Genomic DNA, 15,351 nt, shown 5'->3' with positions numbered 1-15,351 from the left:
CTCTCTCTCTCTCTCTCTCTCTCTCTCTCTCTCTCTCTCTCTCTCTCGAGCGTGCTGCTGCTCTGCACTGCTCTCATACGGCAGTTACAGCTGATAACGCCGTCCTGGCCAACGGCATGGTCGTAGCTCCCGCCCTCTGTTTGGGATTATCCGAAGTGTGGTTGTATGTGGTACTTCTCCATAGTCAGTATACAGACAAGAAAACCAGCACAGGAGCAAAGCATTGTACTGCTGAAGAAGCCAATAGTGTTTTGTCAACTGGGTCTGGTGGCTTTTAAGAGAGCATAGATAAGTTTCACTTTCAGTTCAGCTCCCCATTGGAAAATATTCTAAATATAGCGTACGTTTAATGAATGAAAATCCAATGCACTTTTAGGCATCTCAAATACGTACACAGCAGTACATTGCCTTACTCCTGTTCTGGTACTCCTGTCTGTTTCTCCAAACTCTACCTACAGTAGGTAATAATACACTGACTATGGAGAAGTACCTCATACAACCACACTTCATATAATGCAAACTTCCCTCTAACAGCACATTACACTGTGGTGGCCTGTAATGTGTGAAACTATGTGCTGCCACCACAGAAACTATTTAACGTTAAGTTTAGGCAACAACATCACTTGGTAATGTTTAGGAAAGAAAAGATCATGCATGGTTTGGGTTAAAAGAACTACATTTGTTCCATTAGCCCCATACGTAGCCTACGTCATTTAAAATAACTCAACATTGAGTTTTGGTTTCACACAGGACACGGACACTAATCTCCTGGGTTTGACCTCCACCCTTTGTAGATTTTTGACCCAAACTTATTTCTGCTGAACCAGGGAATTTGTGTGTCCACCATGAAAAGGGATCCTAAATGTCTGTCCATTGGCATTGTTCCTGTGGCACTGACATGTCATTTTAACACATTAGGTGCCTGCACCACCCAATACGCTGTTAAGAGGTTGTGGTCATTTCACATATTTCCGTGAGATCAGGCACACTGTTTTGTTTTCATGGCATGTAGATTTATTGAATGGTTCATGACACTACTCTCATCAATCAGACACGGCAGCAAAAAAGCTCTAATAAACCCACTGTACAATACCTGCCCAGCACCAAACACTAGTCAGGCAAAGTCAGAGACCGGTAAAGGAAGTGGAACATCTAGCAGCTAAACTGCCAAGGTTTTGTCTCAGAGATGGTATGGACAGATCGGCATGAGCTGTTTAGCAAGTAATGATCGCAAGCAGCTCGTTTCACTCCAACAAGCCAGGTACTTTACCTCCTTGAGACAACCCATGAAGTTGTTGCTGACTGGAGATCCAGGTAGGTCAGCGGTGCTGGGGCTTCCACCCACATAGAAGAAGTCATCAGAGCCCAACATGGTGTAGTCCTCCTGGGTGTAACCTGTGGTGGTCAGAATCCCATCCACTGATATTGTCACCTGACAGAGAGAAATGAACAGTGAGTGTGAAATATAATGTTTTTCTTGGATTGTCAGGATCGAAGATTGTCTCGTGTTTTAGAACTCACTCGGGTCTGTGTAAATTATAGATCTCAGACCTGGTGATGTGTTTACAGATATAAAGATAATCTGACAGCCCATCATTTTCTTCATTTTTGATGTAAGTTAGTAGATGCTATTTGTGGAAGTTGAAACTTTTAACAGGTATAAAAGGTTAGTTAAATGTCAAAATAAAAATTCAAACAGGGTGAATTTAGCTCCAGACACTCACAAACATGCATTGGTATTCTTCATCATGTAGTTCTAATAATGCACAAACGATGTGGTGTTTACTGGTTTTATTGATCTCCTTTTGTGTCTAAATATGTGATTAAATGAATAAAGATAACAGCAGTAGCATTCAGGGGCAGACAAAGAACACTCACAAACCAACGGAGAGGAGGGAGGAGTTAGTATCAAGCCACACAAAATGGAATGCAAACATGCAGACAGGACACACAGAATGGCAGAGGACACACCAACAGTGCAGGACATCAGTCATGTAGTAAAAACCTCCAAGCTCTGACGGTCCATGCACGAAGTATAATTCATTTGCCATTGTTCACGTTGTATAATGAACAATGTCAGTTTAGGGGTATTACCTAATGTCATTGGTCTACTTGTGTTAATGTAAATGTATTCTGCTACGTGTGAGTTCGTTGTTCGATAGCCGATGCTGCCACTATCCACCTTTAATAATGATTATTGAGTAAAGGAAGTCGAGGGCCATAAACAGAGACAGCTCGCCTTCAAAGTAAAAGTTGTGCATTTTCAAACGTGTTTGCTCCAGTGATCAATTTAAGGAGAACTAAATTAAATAAATAAACAAATATTCTAAATAAAGAACATAATATATAACTGTTATAAAGTCATATTTCTCCCACTTCACCACAATTGAACCTGAGTAAACCACCAATGGGTGCAAACACTGAATTATTTGTATGTAATGATTCATTATATTATCAATGTATTTATTTAATAAAGGCTTCTTAAACTACTTAATTCTTAGCAATCACTTGCTGCTTAGCTTACTTTAACCAAGTGCTATACTGAAACCACGTCTACTCTTTCAATCTTCATTATCATCCACTGTTGTAAGTTTATATTGTAATTACCTACCATCTAAACATTTATTTACAACAGTAAACGTCCTCTCCTAGTGCTTTGTGGACTTCCCAAGTGTGTCACATCTGTGTATGATTATTGTTCAGTCAAAATGCTTGTGGTGTTAGTGGCTAGGGCTCCAAATACCACGTGCAAATCCACAGTAGTGCATGATACATTTTAGCTGTGCACATACAGTATTTCTCTGCTCTACATGCACCAGTGGACAGAACTCAGGGCTGCCAACTGTCACACACTGACCCCCCCTTCTCTCTCTCTCCCCCTTTCCTGACTATCACTATCCAATAAAGGCAGAAAGCCCCCCAAAAAATTGGTCAAGTCAGCCACCGCTTGGATTTTGATGAGCATCTTATTTGTGTTGTTATGGTACCCGTTCTCGGAGCGGCCAAAAGGCCATTTACAATTGGAAATAGTTTCACTTTACTCAAATTACATAGGTAGGTTAAGGCTGCAAAACTACTTGGTTACGGTTCGACAAACATCATGGTTTGTATTAAAATAATAGTCTAACAATGTAATAACATAACTAGTGTAATAAATAATTAAAAACAACCCTGTCTTGCGCAAAGTTACATAATGTTACTTAAGAAGCACAATGCTGTTGCATAACAAGGGTAAAGTCAACGTTGACTTTTGGTTTCACACGGGACATGAACAGACATCGTGTTTTTTTGACCCAACCATCCCTACAATCTCCGCCTCCCTCCCACCCCTCAGTCGACTTTCTGACCTGTTATACTCATTATTATACCACGTAACTTTCAATAACGAGTACTAAAACACTGCTCCGACCAAATGCAAAAAACAAACAAAAAACAGCCTCATTTAATGTATCCGTGATTAACAGAAACATACAATGTCAACATTTTTATCTGGCTGCACAGCGGTCGATTTGGGAGTTCTTTTGAATCCGGCCACAGTGATAGTGCCGAGAAATAAGGACAAGTACACTCAACAAAGTTTTTGATTTAAGTAATTTTAAAAGTTTCATACACGAGTGCATGTACACAGACAATTTGTATTTCGAGCCCAGGTGGATTTGGTGGCTACCAAGTTTTCCAATGCACTGTTAGTTATCTCTAGTTTTCACTTGTTCAGGAGTGTGATAAAATGTGAGTCTGGTGTAAGGTGGATTTAGTCCATGTCAGGTCATGCACATATGCTGTAGTGCACAGGAAACTATTTTCAGACTTTCAGTGTGGATTTTGTCTCTCTCTAATTTTGGTTGTAATATGCTTCTTAACAGTTATCTAAACACCCTAACAGAAAAATCTGCAATGAAAGAGTTTTAGTAAAACCCTAGAGGAGCAAATGTTATGTGCGACTAAAGAAGAGGATGACGATAAAAAGGAAAGCAGAAAAGCAACCAGGAGAACGACAGAAGGACAAGTAAAACAAACATGAAAGCCGGGAAATACCATTGCTTTTTCGTGGGGGAATGGAATCTCTATGTACTAAAGTCCAAGAAGATGAAGAGGAAAAGTACACAGCAAACTAAAAAAAGGATAATAATGATGATATCTACCATACAATGGAGTGTGTTTACCATAGCGCGTCCATTGCCTGTTTGCCCTTTGTGCTTTTCAAAAAGGTGGGGTGGGTAAGAAACGAATTTACACAGTTGACCAGAATGTTTGTTAATACATTAAAACAAATGAAAACCAAATGATGAAAAGTGAATGAGTTAGTACACATGTTAGTAAAAACAATGGTTCATTTCATTCTGTAAGTCACTTCTTACTTACAGACAAGGGTTGAGGTTAACAGGTGGAAACCGAGGCAATGTTAAAATGGATTTGAAAAGCATCCAGAGGTAAAGATGTTTGTGGTCTGTCTCCTTACCAAGGTTCTACCATGTGTGCTGTCTTTCTCAAAAATATTTTAAAGTGATATATGTGTTATAGAAAAGTCTAGATCTATCAAGGCATGTTCCATGAAATTTGAATGTCTTCTTACTTCCTACCTACCTACCCACCCACTTGTCTTCTTCCCTACTACCCACCTGTCTATTTACGTACCTTCCTACCTATCTGTCCACCTGTGTTCTTACCTACCGACCTACCTACCTGTTTACTTACCTACATGTCTACTTACCCTCCTACCTACCTGTCTAATTACTTACCCACCTACCACTATGTGTTCTCACCTACCTACCTGTGTTCTTACCTAACTACCTACCTACCTACCTGTGTTCTTACCTAACTACCTACCTACCTACCTGTCTAACTATCTACCTGTGAACCCACTTACCAATCAACCAAATCTTAATAAGATGAGATGTAAGAAAACTTTGCCTAACCATCCCTATGCCTTACCTGCCGGAGGTTGCGGGTCACTTTGACATCATGCCACGAGTTGTCGTTGAACTTCCCGTTGACTGGTTCCACGATAGCCTCAAAGGCTCCGGAGCCCAGATTGATAACGAGGGAGACGGCGCCGTCCTTCAGTGCCAGGTTGACGTAATCAGCTGACTTGCCGGTGTGGAGGATAAGGCCGTTGCGCTGCCACGTCTTGAAGGAGAGCGTAATCTCATCGCTGCTGCTCTGGATGGGGTTCTGGGAGAGATCGTAGCAGAAGTACTCTGAGCCACGGAAAGTGGCTACATTCTCTTCCCTGGCTGTGGTGAGAAGAAAAAAGAGGAAAGGACAGATTCAAATAAAGCCCATATTTAGCAGTAAAAACATAGCAGTTTAGATTTGAATACTTTCCTCAGGATCATATCTTATATTAGATGCAGGAACCAGAGCTCTTCTTAAATCAGACTGATGAAAGTCCAGTGCCCCGTACTAGAAGGTGAGTTAATCATACCGAGGGTATCTTCTGGTTATCTGGCTTCACTAACCCCAACAACCGCGATTCATCTAGGCAGTCATTCAAACCTGGATATTAACTCGGTAAATCAACCCAGGGTTTCTCAATCTGCCTCTGAGGTTCACATAAAGTTAGCAGTATCTGACCAATCACAAACATGGACAAGTACAAAGAAGTTAAACACATTATTCAGAATGAAAGTAACTGTGTGAATGTGTAAACTAACACAATTATAATATCCCTGAACATCTAGAGCACGATAGATCTGACTATAATTACATCTGTGTATTCAGTCAGGTTAATGTGTTGATTACAAGTATTGTTTAACTTATTAGTTTAAACTGTGTTACTTTCAGTCTGAATTATGACTTTCCCTTTTTCATATTTGTGTAATATTATCTTATGATCCATGAACCGAAACCTGATCAGTAGGCAGTGCTTTTATAGGACTTGATCTGTGTCTCCAACACAACCATAACAGCAGGTTAAGTGAACCAGCGTCGTAGGACTAAAAACTCAGAGTTAACCCTGAAGTTATGTCACTAACCCCAAATCCTGCTTCATAGGACAGGCCTCAGGTCAAGACTCAAATCCTGTCAAAGCAAGTATCAAATCAAATCTCAAGTTCTTGAGGGCAAGTCCAAGTCACAAGTCTTTATAAGACAGTTGACAGTCATTGTCAAGTCTGTGAATGCTTTGATTCAAACCACATACCGTAGCAATTAAACATGTTTTTATTTCAATTTCTTTACAGAGCTGATACATTATTATTACATTATTAGCCTAATAATGTAATAATCAAGGTGTGTGGCCATTTTGATTGTTTCTCAATTCAACCAGAAAATGACTGTAGACATTGAAAGGATAAACAAAAGGTTCATAAGGTTAAATAAGACCAGTAATGGTTGTCACCTCGAAAACCCTCAAACTGTTAATATTAGTAGTATTATTAGTAAATAGAAGGTTAAGCGGTGAACTCAAGCAGAAGGCTGAACTATTAAGAGATGGAGTGAAAATGTTGTAAAGTGCCTTTTGTCATGATTTGCCGCTATATAATTTAAATTAAATTTAAAAGAACTATGAATCAAGAAATATCCCCGTATGATTGAGGGCCGTTCTAAATGACAAATACACAGAGCCACCCTGGCCGAAGAGGAATGCAGGCAATGGGAGAAGTAAAGGGAGATCGCAGATAGCTATCATCTAACAACATCAAAGGCCTAATCCTCCCAGTAAAATTGCCATTTCCTGTCAAATAGCTTGCTCAGGACACAGTGGTTATGCCTGCGATGAGACAGAGAGAAGCGAAGACGGAAGAAATGATTGTAATCTTGATAAAAGTGAAATACAGAAGAGAAGCAGGGAAGTGAAGAAAGAAAGAGAGAAACGGGCCCAGCAGAGCTGAGGGATAACACAGAGAAATGGTCCAGTCAGGACTCGTTATCTGTGAGATCATCTTCAATTAACTCACTGTTGTTTAAGACTGTGGGCTCAGTCACAACACAATCCATCAGCCACTACGAGGATCTGCATGAGTGCAGCTTCACCCCCCCCAACACACACACACTACCACTGAAAAGGGTGGGGTGGGGAAATGAAACAAAATGGTCACTGCTTTCATCTCTTTCACACAGACACCTCAGGCATCGTTTCCTCAAAGTAGACTCATCCAACACACATAGATCACTGATGATGAGAGTCGACCTCACAGTCTTACCTGCCCTGCCTTTTCTAGTTATTGCTGACATTGAAAATGAGCAAACATACCTCCTTAAAGGTATGACATACATGGTCGAGGTCTAAATGTAACACTGAGTTGGTTTGCCCTTGGTTAATGACCAGTATAGAAATGTAGATTCCAATCATAAGCCACGTATCTCAGAAAGCACAGCTCACCCAAATTCCCTTGGGAGCGCATCCACATTCCCTCTAACCGCACATCTGATATCTTATCTCACTGTTGGTACGACAATCTTACATTGCATTTGGTCTTACTCCCGAAACACCTTCAATGATAGGACAACAATCAAGTATTAAATAACAGGGCTGCATGCTATCTAACAAAGCGCTCTTCCAGACATTTTCCCACCAGCTTTTTTAATGCATTATGAACTGGAGGATACACTTAGTGAGTAAGCTTCAAATTATGATGCTCCAAGTTCCCCTCCAATGTCAGTTTTGGATGCGTCAGAGATGGCGCGTCAACATACACTTGTAACATGCATAGTGACTTTTCAGAAATAAACTTCTGTCTTCACAGGAAGTTAGGTTAAGACAACAAAACCCTTTAGTAAGGTTTAGGAAAAAAGCGTGGTTGACTTTAACTTGACTGATTAACGACTCACACGATTAGCGACTCATGTAAGTCGCGTGCCTACCGACACTAACGACTCACAGACCTAACGACTGACGCAACAAATCAGTTTCACATGGGACAAGAACAGCGGCCTCCTGTTTGTTTGACCCATCCATCTCCCCTCCCACCGGCCCTGTGTGGACCATCTCTCACTTATGCTCAGTGACTGTGTGTGTAATAATGACACGGTTGGGTTTACATTGGCGGTAGTTGCAAGCCTAGTGAGTCGCTTATGTTCACACCAAAAGCAACGCAAATTTTCACATCACGCTACTCACGCAAGTTTGACCGTGGGATCATTTGTGTTTATTTGTTCACTCGTGCTAGACACACCGGAGAGGAGGAGGGCCTTACCTCCACGTAGACAATCTTTCATCAGTCACGGCCTAAATAACCACAATTTCTGCTTTGTACCTGGGAAACCAAATGCCGTATTTACAGAGGAGTGGCGAAAGAAAGAGAGAAACGAGCCCAGTAGAGCTGAGGGATAACACAGAGAAATGTTCCAGTCAGGACTCGTTATCTGGAGATCATCTTCAATTAACTCACTGTTGTTTAAGACTGTGGGCTCAGTCACAACACTATCCATCAGCCACTACGACACTACGAGGATCTGCATGAGTGCAGCTTCACCACCCCCAACACACACACACACGCACACCAACACTGAAAAGGGTGCGGTGGGCAAATGAAACGAAATGGCCACTGATTTCATCTCTTTCACACAGACACCTCAGGCATCGTTTCCTCAAAGTAGACTCATCCAACACACATAGATCACTGATGATGATGATGAGGGAGTAGAGTATATGCTACAGTGTGTTGTTCTGGAGAATTTCAAATTGAGTTATGAACATGAATTGATGATTATCTCTGCAAGACCTACTGAGAGGTGACCTCACAGTCTTACCTGCCCTGCCTTTTCTAGTTATTACTGACATTGAACATGAGCGAACATGAGCAAACATACCCCTGTTGCTGCTTTGAACCTTGGAAACCGAACGCCGTATTCACGGTATCTAGCAAGCCACATGTCAGCTGTATGAACCCAAAATAAACACATTGTTTTTATAATTTAAAAACAGCAGGATAAAAAGGATGCTGAAATAAAATGTCTTAATAGTTCATAGTTTTTTTAGGTCAAAGCTTTTAAAATGCTTGTTTTCTGAATGGAGTTTGGATCGATTAGTGTTAGGCTTTGCTAACATTGTACCTGCTCCATCAACTCACTCACCCAGCTGCAGCCTTTGAGTTTTAATAGATACAAAATTACATTATGACACACTATCAGGGGGTAGGGAGTCTGTCATTTAATTCTGAAGGAGACAGACACAGATGCAACTGACACTGATTTCCTCATGTGCTCCGTTTTCATTTTACACAATAAATTAATTGAGGATGACATGTGTTGATTGCACACTTACAGTTATTGAATCTGTTTATACAGTAGGAAGTCCCTGTATGTTAATATGTTGGTAGGATGAGGGTTAAAGGCTGGAAGTAAAGCAGGGCCTCTCTGCGGTAAAACACTATGGAGTGATTTTTCACCTGCCTAGTGATTCGTGCAGTTCACTCAGAAGTGATAAGCTATCTACACACTGACTCCTCCTACTCCTGACTTACTCCTCTTGACAACAAAAACAGTCATGCCAGCAGTACTCCTGCTGATGCTGGAGACAAGTGCATTATATTACAGACCTTTTTTGGAAGAGATGTGAAGTGAGTATATCTTTTGCTTATGCCAGAGAGAAGTATTAAGCTGATCCCAAAAGTAACCTCACCAAATGTGACAGGACTTGCCCCTAGAAACTCCTGACTACTTGTGCCAGTTGTTTAAACCTTTTCTGGGTCAAAAGATGTTGGTCAAGACTAAAAGAAGAACTTTGGAGAGACCAGTGGAAGAATTCAAGAACATCAGAACCTGACACCTACTTGTGAAAAGAATTTAGTTCATTAACTGGCTTGTTTTTGTTTAATACAATTGTTCTCCTATACAGCTAACAATTAGGGGTTAGTCGCCCTCCGCTGGCCAGGCTACGTGACAGAAGGCCACAGTACACTGAACCCTGATCAAAAGGAATCTATGCTGAGTCTTAAACACATCTACTGCAAAGGCGGAGGCCCTGGCTTAGGCAATCTGACACACCGACACGCCATCAAACCTTCTTCAGATGTTGGCTGTTCAGTGGAAGAACGTAGTCTAAATGTAGCGGATGTTGTTGGCTATGACGGTAAAATCTGTGTCCCGGATGTACAGCGGTGTTGTGATCTTTGTAGACAGGACAGAGAAAGTGAATCAGCTGCTTGAGAGCGAAGTAGTGATTTAAGGCCCTTTCACATCTATGTTGTCACTTGTAAACCCTGCTTAAAAGGCGATTATTTCAAACGTGTCCCTGTTCCTAAGAAATGCATTGTAGGAGAAGGAGCTGGCTCGACACAGTTACACAGTTAGTCTCTCTGATAAACATGATCCCCATCAGCTGTAACTCTCCTAATCATAAGCAAGTCAAGCTTTCATTGATCTTAAAAACAGTGCAGAATATCAGTATTTAGGGTTAATGTTGACTTTGTTTATACTGTGCATGTAACCTAAAAATGAAATGCTTCGGCTGTCGAACCGAGGGGCGTCTGATTGGTTTGTGCCCGGAAAGAGCAGGTGAGAGCTGGTCAGCTGCTTCAGCCTCCACAGGAGAAGGGAACATATTAAAGTTCCCAAAAGAAAAAAGTCATCTCTGTCCGACCTGCTTGGTGCTCTGGATTGCTCTTGGTTTCAGAATGTTGCCAAAATTGATGCTCCCTCTCATTCTGTCTTTGGCCCTGAAAGTAACAATGGACAGCGAAGACTCGTGCATCCCTACTCGTGCAGTTGCTTTTTATGAGAAGCTTTTCAAAAAGGAGAAACCGGAGATGGAGTAGTGGTTCTACAAGGGCCTGCTCGGGGTCACAGTGGAGGCCAGTGCAAAGCTGGAGGCCCATCTCTGCTGAGAAGCTGCAGGCGGAAGCTGCAAGGCTCCTGGCATTGATGGCCTCCCTGCAGACTTTTAGATCTCATGTTAGAGATTGACGACTTGGTGTCTTCTGTGCTGTGGCATTGACTAGCGTGTGCGGACCCCCCATCGCACCTGCTGGCCAAGACGCAAGCGGTGCTGGTGGACTTTTTCTGGGCCCGTCTGGACTGGATACCGCAAAGCGTGCTGTTACTGACAAAGGAGGAAGGAGGGCAGCGGCTCGTTCACCTGGCCAGCAGAGGAGCTGCCTACCCACTAATGTGAATCCATAGGTTCCTCACCGGACCTGCAGACCTCGTCTAGAGACCCATACTAAACCGGGGCGGGAGCTTGGATCTCGCTGAACCTAATTTCCTGATGGACCTGAGTTTTATTATGGACTATTTACTGTGTGGGTGTTGTTCCACAAAAAAGAGACTATTGGCTACTGAAGGAGCCAGTAGTGAATGGTTCCTGCTTTTTTCAGGCTGAATATCATAAATAGCAAATCAGTGTGTAAACTGTTAGTTAAAGTTAAAGTAAGTAAATTTAGTTTTTGCTGTTAAAACAACTGACAACAGTTTCTACAACAGCCAGACATGTGGAGGAATTCATTTTCTTTGTATGACTTTTTAAAAATACATCATCTTTGTTTTTAGTAATTTCTTTTGAGCAAATAAAGATGTTTTAAGTTGAGAAGTCTCCCAACTTTATTAGTTCAATGCTACATCAATGGAATACCCTGTTAAAGTGAAATTAGTGAAATTACAGTTAATGGTCTGGTCTCTGTACCAATACTTCATCTACATCTCTCCTCTAATCATTAAGAGTATATACTTGCACCCTTGTCCAGTTGCCATTGCCCAAATCTACACAAAGTGACCTAAAGCCACTCAGAGGGTCCACATGAAGCTGTATTCCTGCAGATGCAGTTGTACAATACAGATCTAGTTGCTTCAGGAAAACAGAAAGAAACCGTCTACACTCTCAGAGCAGTATTGATTGATATAAGTGATAGAATAGCGCGTGGCATGACAGTTTAAGCAGCATACATCTTGATGCTTTTTTGTGTTTTGTTTTTCTTATTGTCAAGATGAAAAGACCAAAACCAACAATGTGTCGGTCTTCCTACTCTGACAGCCTATTGGTTCCTACTGAAGAAGTAAATATTTTAAAAATAGTTCACAAATATCTAGGTTAAAGAATTTGCCAAAAACAGTTGAGTGTAGTTTTTAAAAGTGCATAATAAGAGATTGGGAGCACTTTGCCTCTCAACGGCTCTCAACATGGCGACGCCTGGGTTGGCGGCTTGTAGCTAACGGTGCGAACGGCGCTAACGAGATATTGATGCCCTGAATGTTGTATATTGCTTCTTTAATAAAATGTACTATAACAGTTGGAAAAAGTGCATTTGTTGGGGACTATTTTCTGTGACTAATTTGGTGCTCTGGTAGAGAGGCCGTAAAAGGTTGTAGTAGTGAGAATAAACTTGCATTAAGCCAAATCTAGCCTTTGAGAAAACAAAAAACTGGAACCAGCGAACAATATGGAAAGAAATCCATGTGAGAGCAGAGCTGGATCACATGCCACATTTAGCAACTTTGCATTTGGATGATGTTGATGTAGATCAATACAGTCATGTAGCCAGCTTTCTGTATGTATACACACACACACACACACACACACACTAGTCGTGGACACACACCAAATAAGTTATTACGCGCCCCAGCGAGCGCATTATGATCTCACACCTACTGCATAATGGCCGCTGGGGCTCAGGTGGCAAAAAAAGAGAAAAGATGCTGTGAAGCAAGCAACGTCCACATACACACTGCTTCCTCACATGCATATGCACTCACAAACACACACACACACAGATTATAACATGAATGGGAGAATATGAAGTGAAATTTGTAAACTTGTTCCACATTGATAGTTTATTATAATTTATGAGACTACATTATTATTTTCCCTTTTGTTAAGAAAAGTGGTGAACCAAGGTGATTTAATGTAAATTAAATCATATTCAATATAATTATTAATTATTTTTGGAAATTAATACTTTTTTTAATGCCTTTTTGAGAAACTGCACCTACAGAATTGTTGTGCCCTGTTTTTATCAATATGTATTATCATTTTATTCATATATATTTAATATTTGCTGATGACACCTGCTTCCCCCCACATTTCTAATTTTAATAGAATTTAGCCACTGTACTTCTGAGGCCCACCAGTGGGCACTGGCCCAGTGGTTGAGAACATGTGGACTAAATGAAATGAACTATTTGAATGAAAATGATTTAATTTAATTTAAAGAGAACAATTTTAAGATTTTATGGTAGTTGTCATTATTGCGCTTTGTTGCAATATGGAAACAAATAAACCAACTACCCTCTTTAATATATGGTTGTTGTTTTTCAAATATTATATTATTAAAGAAATAATTTAAATAATAAGTCATGCAATAACTTCACTATAGCACAGTCATGTGAATATAATCCGTCAACATAGGAACATGTTGTTTAAGAAGGCAAAGACATGGTAACTTCTGTGTTGTTTAGTTTAGCTTACTGTGTGGGTGGGGCTCTTTACATAGCTAAATTATTACAATGGCATTTAGATTATCCACCAGCTATTGTGTGCGTTGTAATGAACATACTAGGGACTGCTACAGGAAAACCGTAATGCATATTTTGTTACATTTCGGCTAATAAGGCAGGTTGCACCCATTCCTTTTAATAACTGTTTGATCTGGTTTGATCCTCTGTGCATCTCTATTGTGAGAAGCTGTGAATGCACAGCCTTTGGATGGAAGATAAATGGAGAGAGGGATGGAGGAGACAGTAATCTGAGTGGAGGCTGGGTGATGGAGAATGGCTGAAGGAGACAGAGGCACAAGGGAAGGGGCTGAAGATAGGGAGTCAGTGAAAATGGTGGTGGTGTTGGGAGGAGAAGGGGGGTGGGGGGTGTACAGGAGATAACCATCAGTAATTTCAGCATGCTGGCGGATTTCCATTTGTTTGGTGGCTTGACCAATGATGCGTTGAGATGTCTGCACCTAACGGCGGTGTGCAGCTGAAACAGAAAGGCGGGAGGGGGGATGGAGCCACTGAGGCATTAGCTCTGAGGAAGAAAGGGAAGACTTGCTGCCATTTTGATGGTTTCAAGAGAGTGGAGGCTGACACACACACACACACACACACATTCAGGGATAAAGATCGATAAACTGAGTCAGTTATTAGTGTCCATTGATATTGGATGTCAGCAGTGAGAGGGGCCCCATCCTGCTCCACGGTCTCTTCAGCAAAATGACCAATACTGACACCATCGTTTCATTGAGTAGGGATAATCCCATATGGAACATGTATAAAATGAGCACTAAAGATAAACAACATGGATTAACACACTGCTGGAATGATCTGTACAGTAGAATAGAACATGGACCCTTCATACAGCTCAATGAACAAGCACTTGATGGACCGTCAATACATGTCGATCCTGAGCTCTGGAAACTTCCTAACATCGGTGTCGCCGGGTCATGTTGTTGAGGCTTAAGCCCCAGATGTTTAGCCCCAAATATATATGTTTAAATGTAAGCGTATGTGAAGCTCAAGAAAAACAAAACATAATGTTCTCAAATCTGATAAACTTCCCTTCTTCCTACTAAAGTCAGGTTAGTGAGAAATAGTGTCATCAAAATCACATGGTGACAGAAAAGACCAGTGCTTTAAGTGCTTTCATTACTCTAAACCAGCAGCCTCAATTAGAAAGTCCCAGCATTGATTCATAAGTAACATTGTTGCATTAATGATTAATGAATCATTGCCATGAGCACATCTGTGTACATACCGTATGTATGTATGTATGTGTACCGGGATGTTTGTTCAGGTCTTCACGGCTTATTTTGGAGCCATCTGTATATGCACATGTATAGTCATTAATAGCTGTTTAAACATTCCAGCACACTATATCTCAGCACCAGTAGAACATGTTGTGGTTCACCTCTGTACTTCCGCGTTCCCATGTCAAATACTGCTCCATATTTCCTACCCCATGTTTCATATTCACTTATTTTTACTTACTTACAATCTTTTTCTTCCAGCACTAGCATCTCTTCTTCTCATTGTCCTTTGCCTCACTTTGGTCAAATGCTCCTAGTTTTAAGTGTCTTTAAATGTCTTTTTGTTTTTCCTTTCTGTTACACTGGCACTGTCTATGGAGACTTTAACTACTCATTGCAGCGTTAACTGTACTGTTGTGTGGTTGAGTGTGAACCTCTACATAGGCCTCAGTCAATCCCTCCTCACAGGTGTGTGTGTGTGTGTGTGTGTGTGTGTGTGTGTGTGTGTGTGTGCATGCATATGTACATGAGGCATGTGTGTACGTTCACATGTGCACATCTTCCCACATATGCAGAAGTGAAGGATGACCCCATCTACTCTTACAGGACTCTCTGAGGCATGACAGCAAGGTTGGCTTCATCCCTGGGGGCTTTAATTCACTGCCACATCCCAATCCCCCCCAGCCCCATCCCACACACACACACACACACACACACACACACACACACACACACACAC

The 15,351-nt window shown here is 41.2% G+C and overlaps 1 protein-coding gene across 8 annotated transcripts in view; it reads right to left on the bottom strand.

Annotated features, from left to right (window-relative positions):
* Positions 1-15,351, bottom strand: part of nrxn3a (neurexin 3a) — a 147,177-nt gene that overhangs the window by 72,926 nt on the left and 58,900 nt on the right. For all 8 annotated transcript variants that reach the window (XR_004213417.1, XR_004213418.1, XM_031866738.1 and 5 more), the window contains 2 exons: positions 4,933-5,234; positions 1,271-1,432 (listed from right to left, as the gene is read on the bottom strand). Coding sequence is in view for 6 of the 8 variants with exons in the window: in XM_031866738.1 (XP_031722598.1) it covers positions 1,271-1,432; positions 4,933-5,234 (464 nt within the window). In the remaining 2 variants the exon portion in view is untranslated. The remainder of the gene's footprint in view (positions 1-1,270; positions 1,433-4,932; positions 5,235-15,351) is intronic.

This window comes from Anarrhichthys ocellatus, unplaced genomic scaffold (assembly GCF_004355925.1).
Source record: "Anarrhichthys ocellatus isolate YVR2014 unplaced genomic scaffold, GSC_Weel_1.0 scaffold36, whole genome shotgun sequence".
NCBI lineage: Eukaryota > Metazoa > Chordata > Actinopteri > Perciformes > Anarhichadidae > Anarrhichthys > Anarrhichthys ocellatus.
This window is presented reverse-complemented; position numbering and strand designations above follow the sequence as displayed.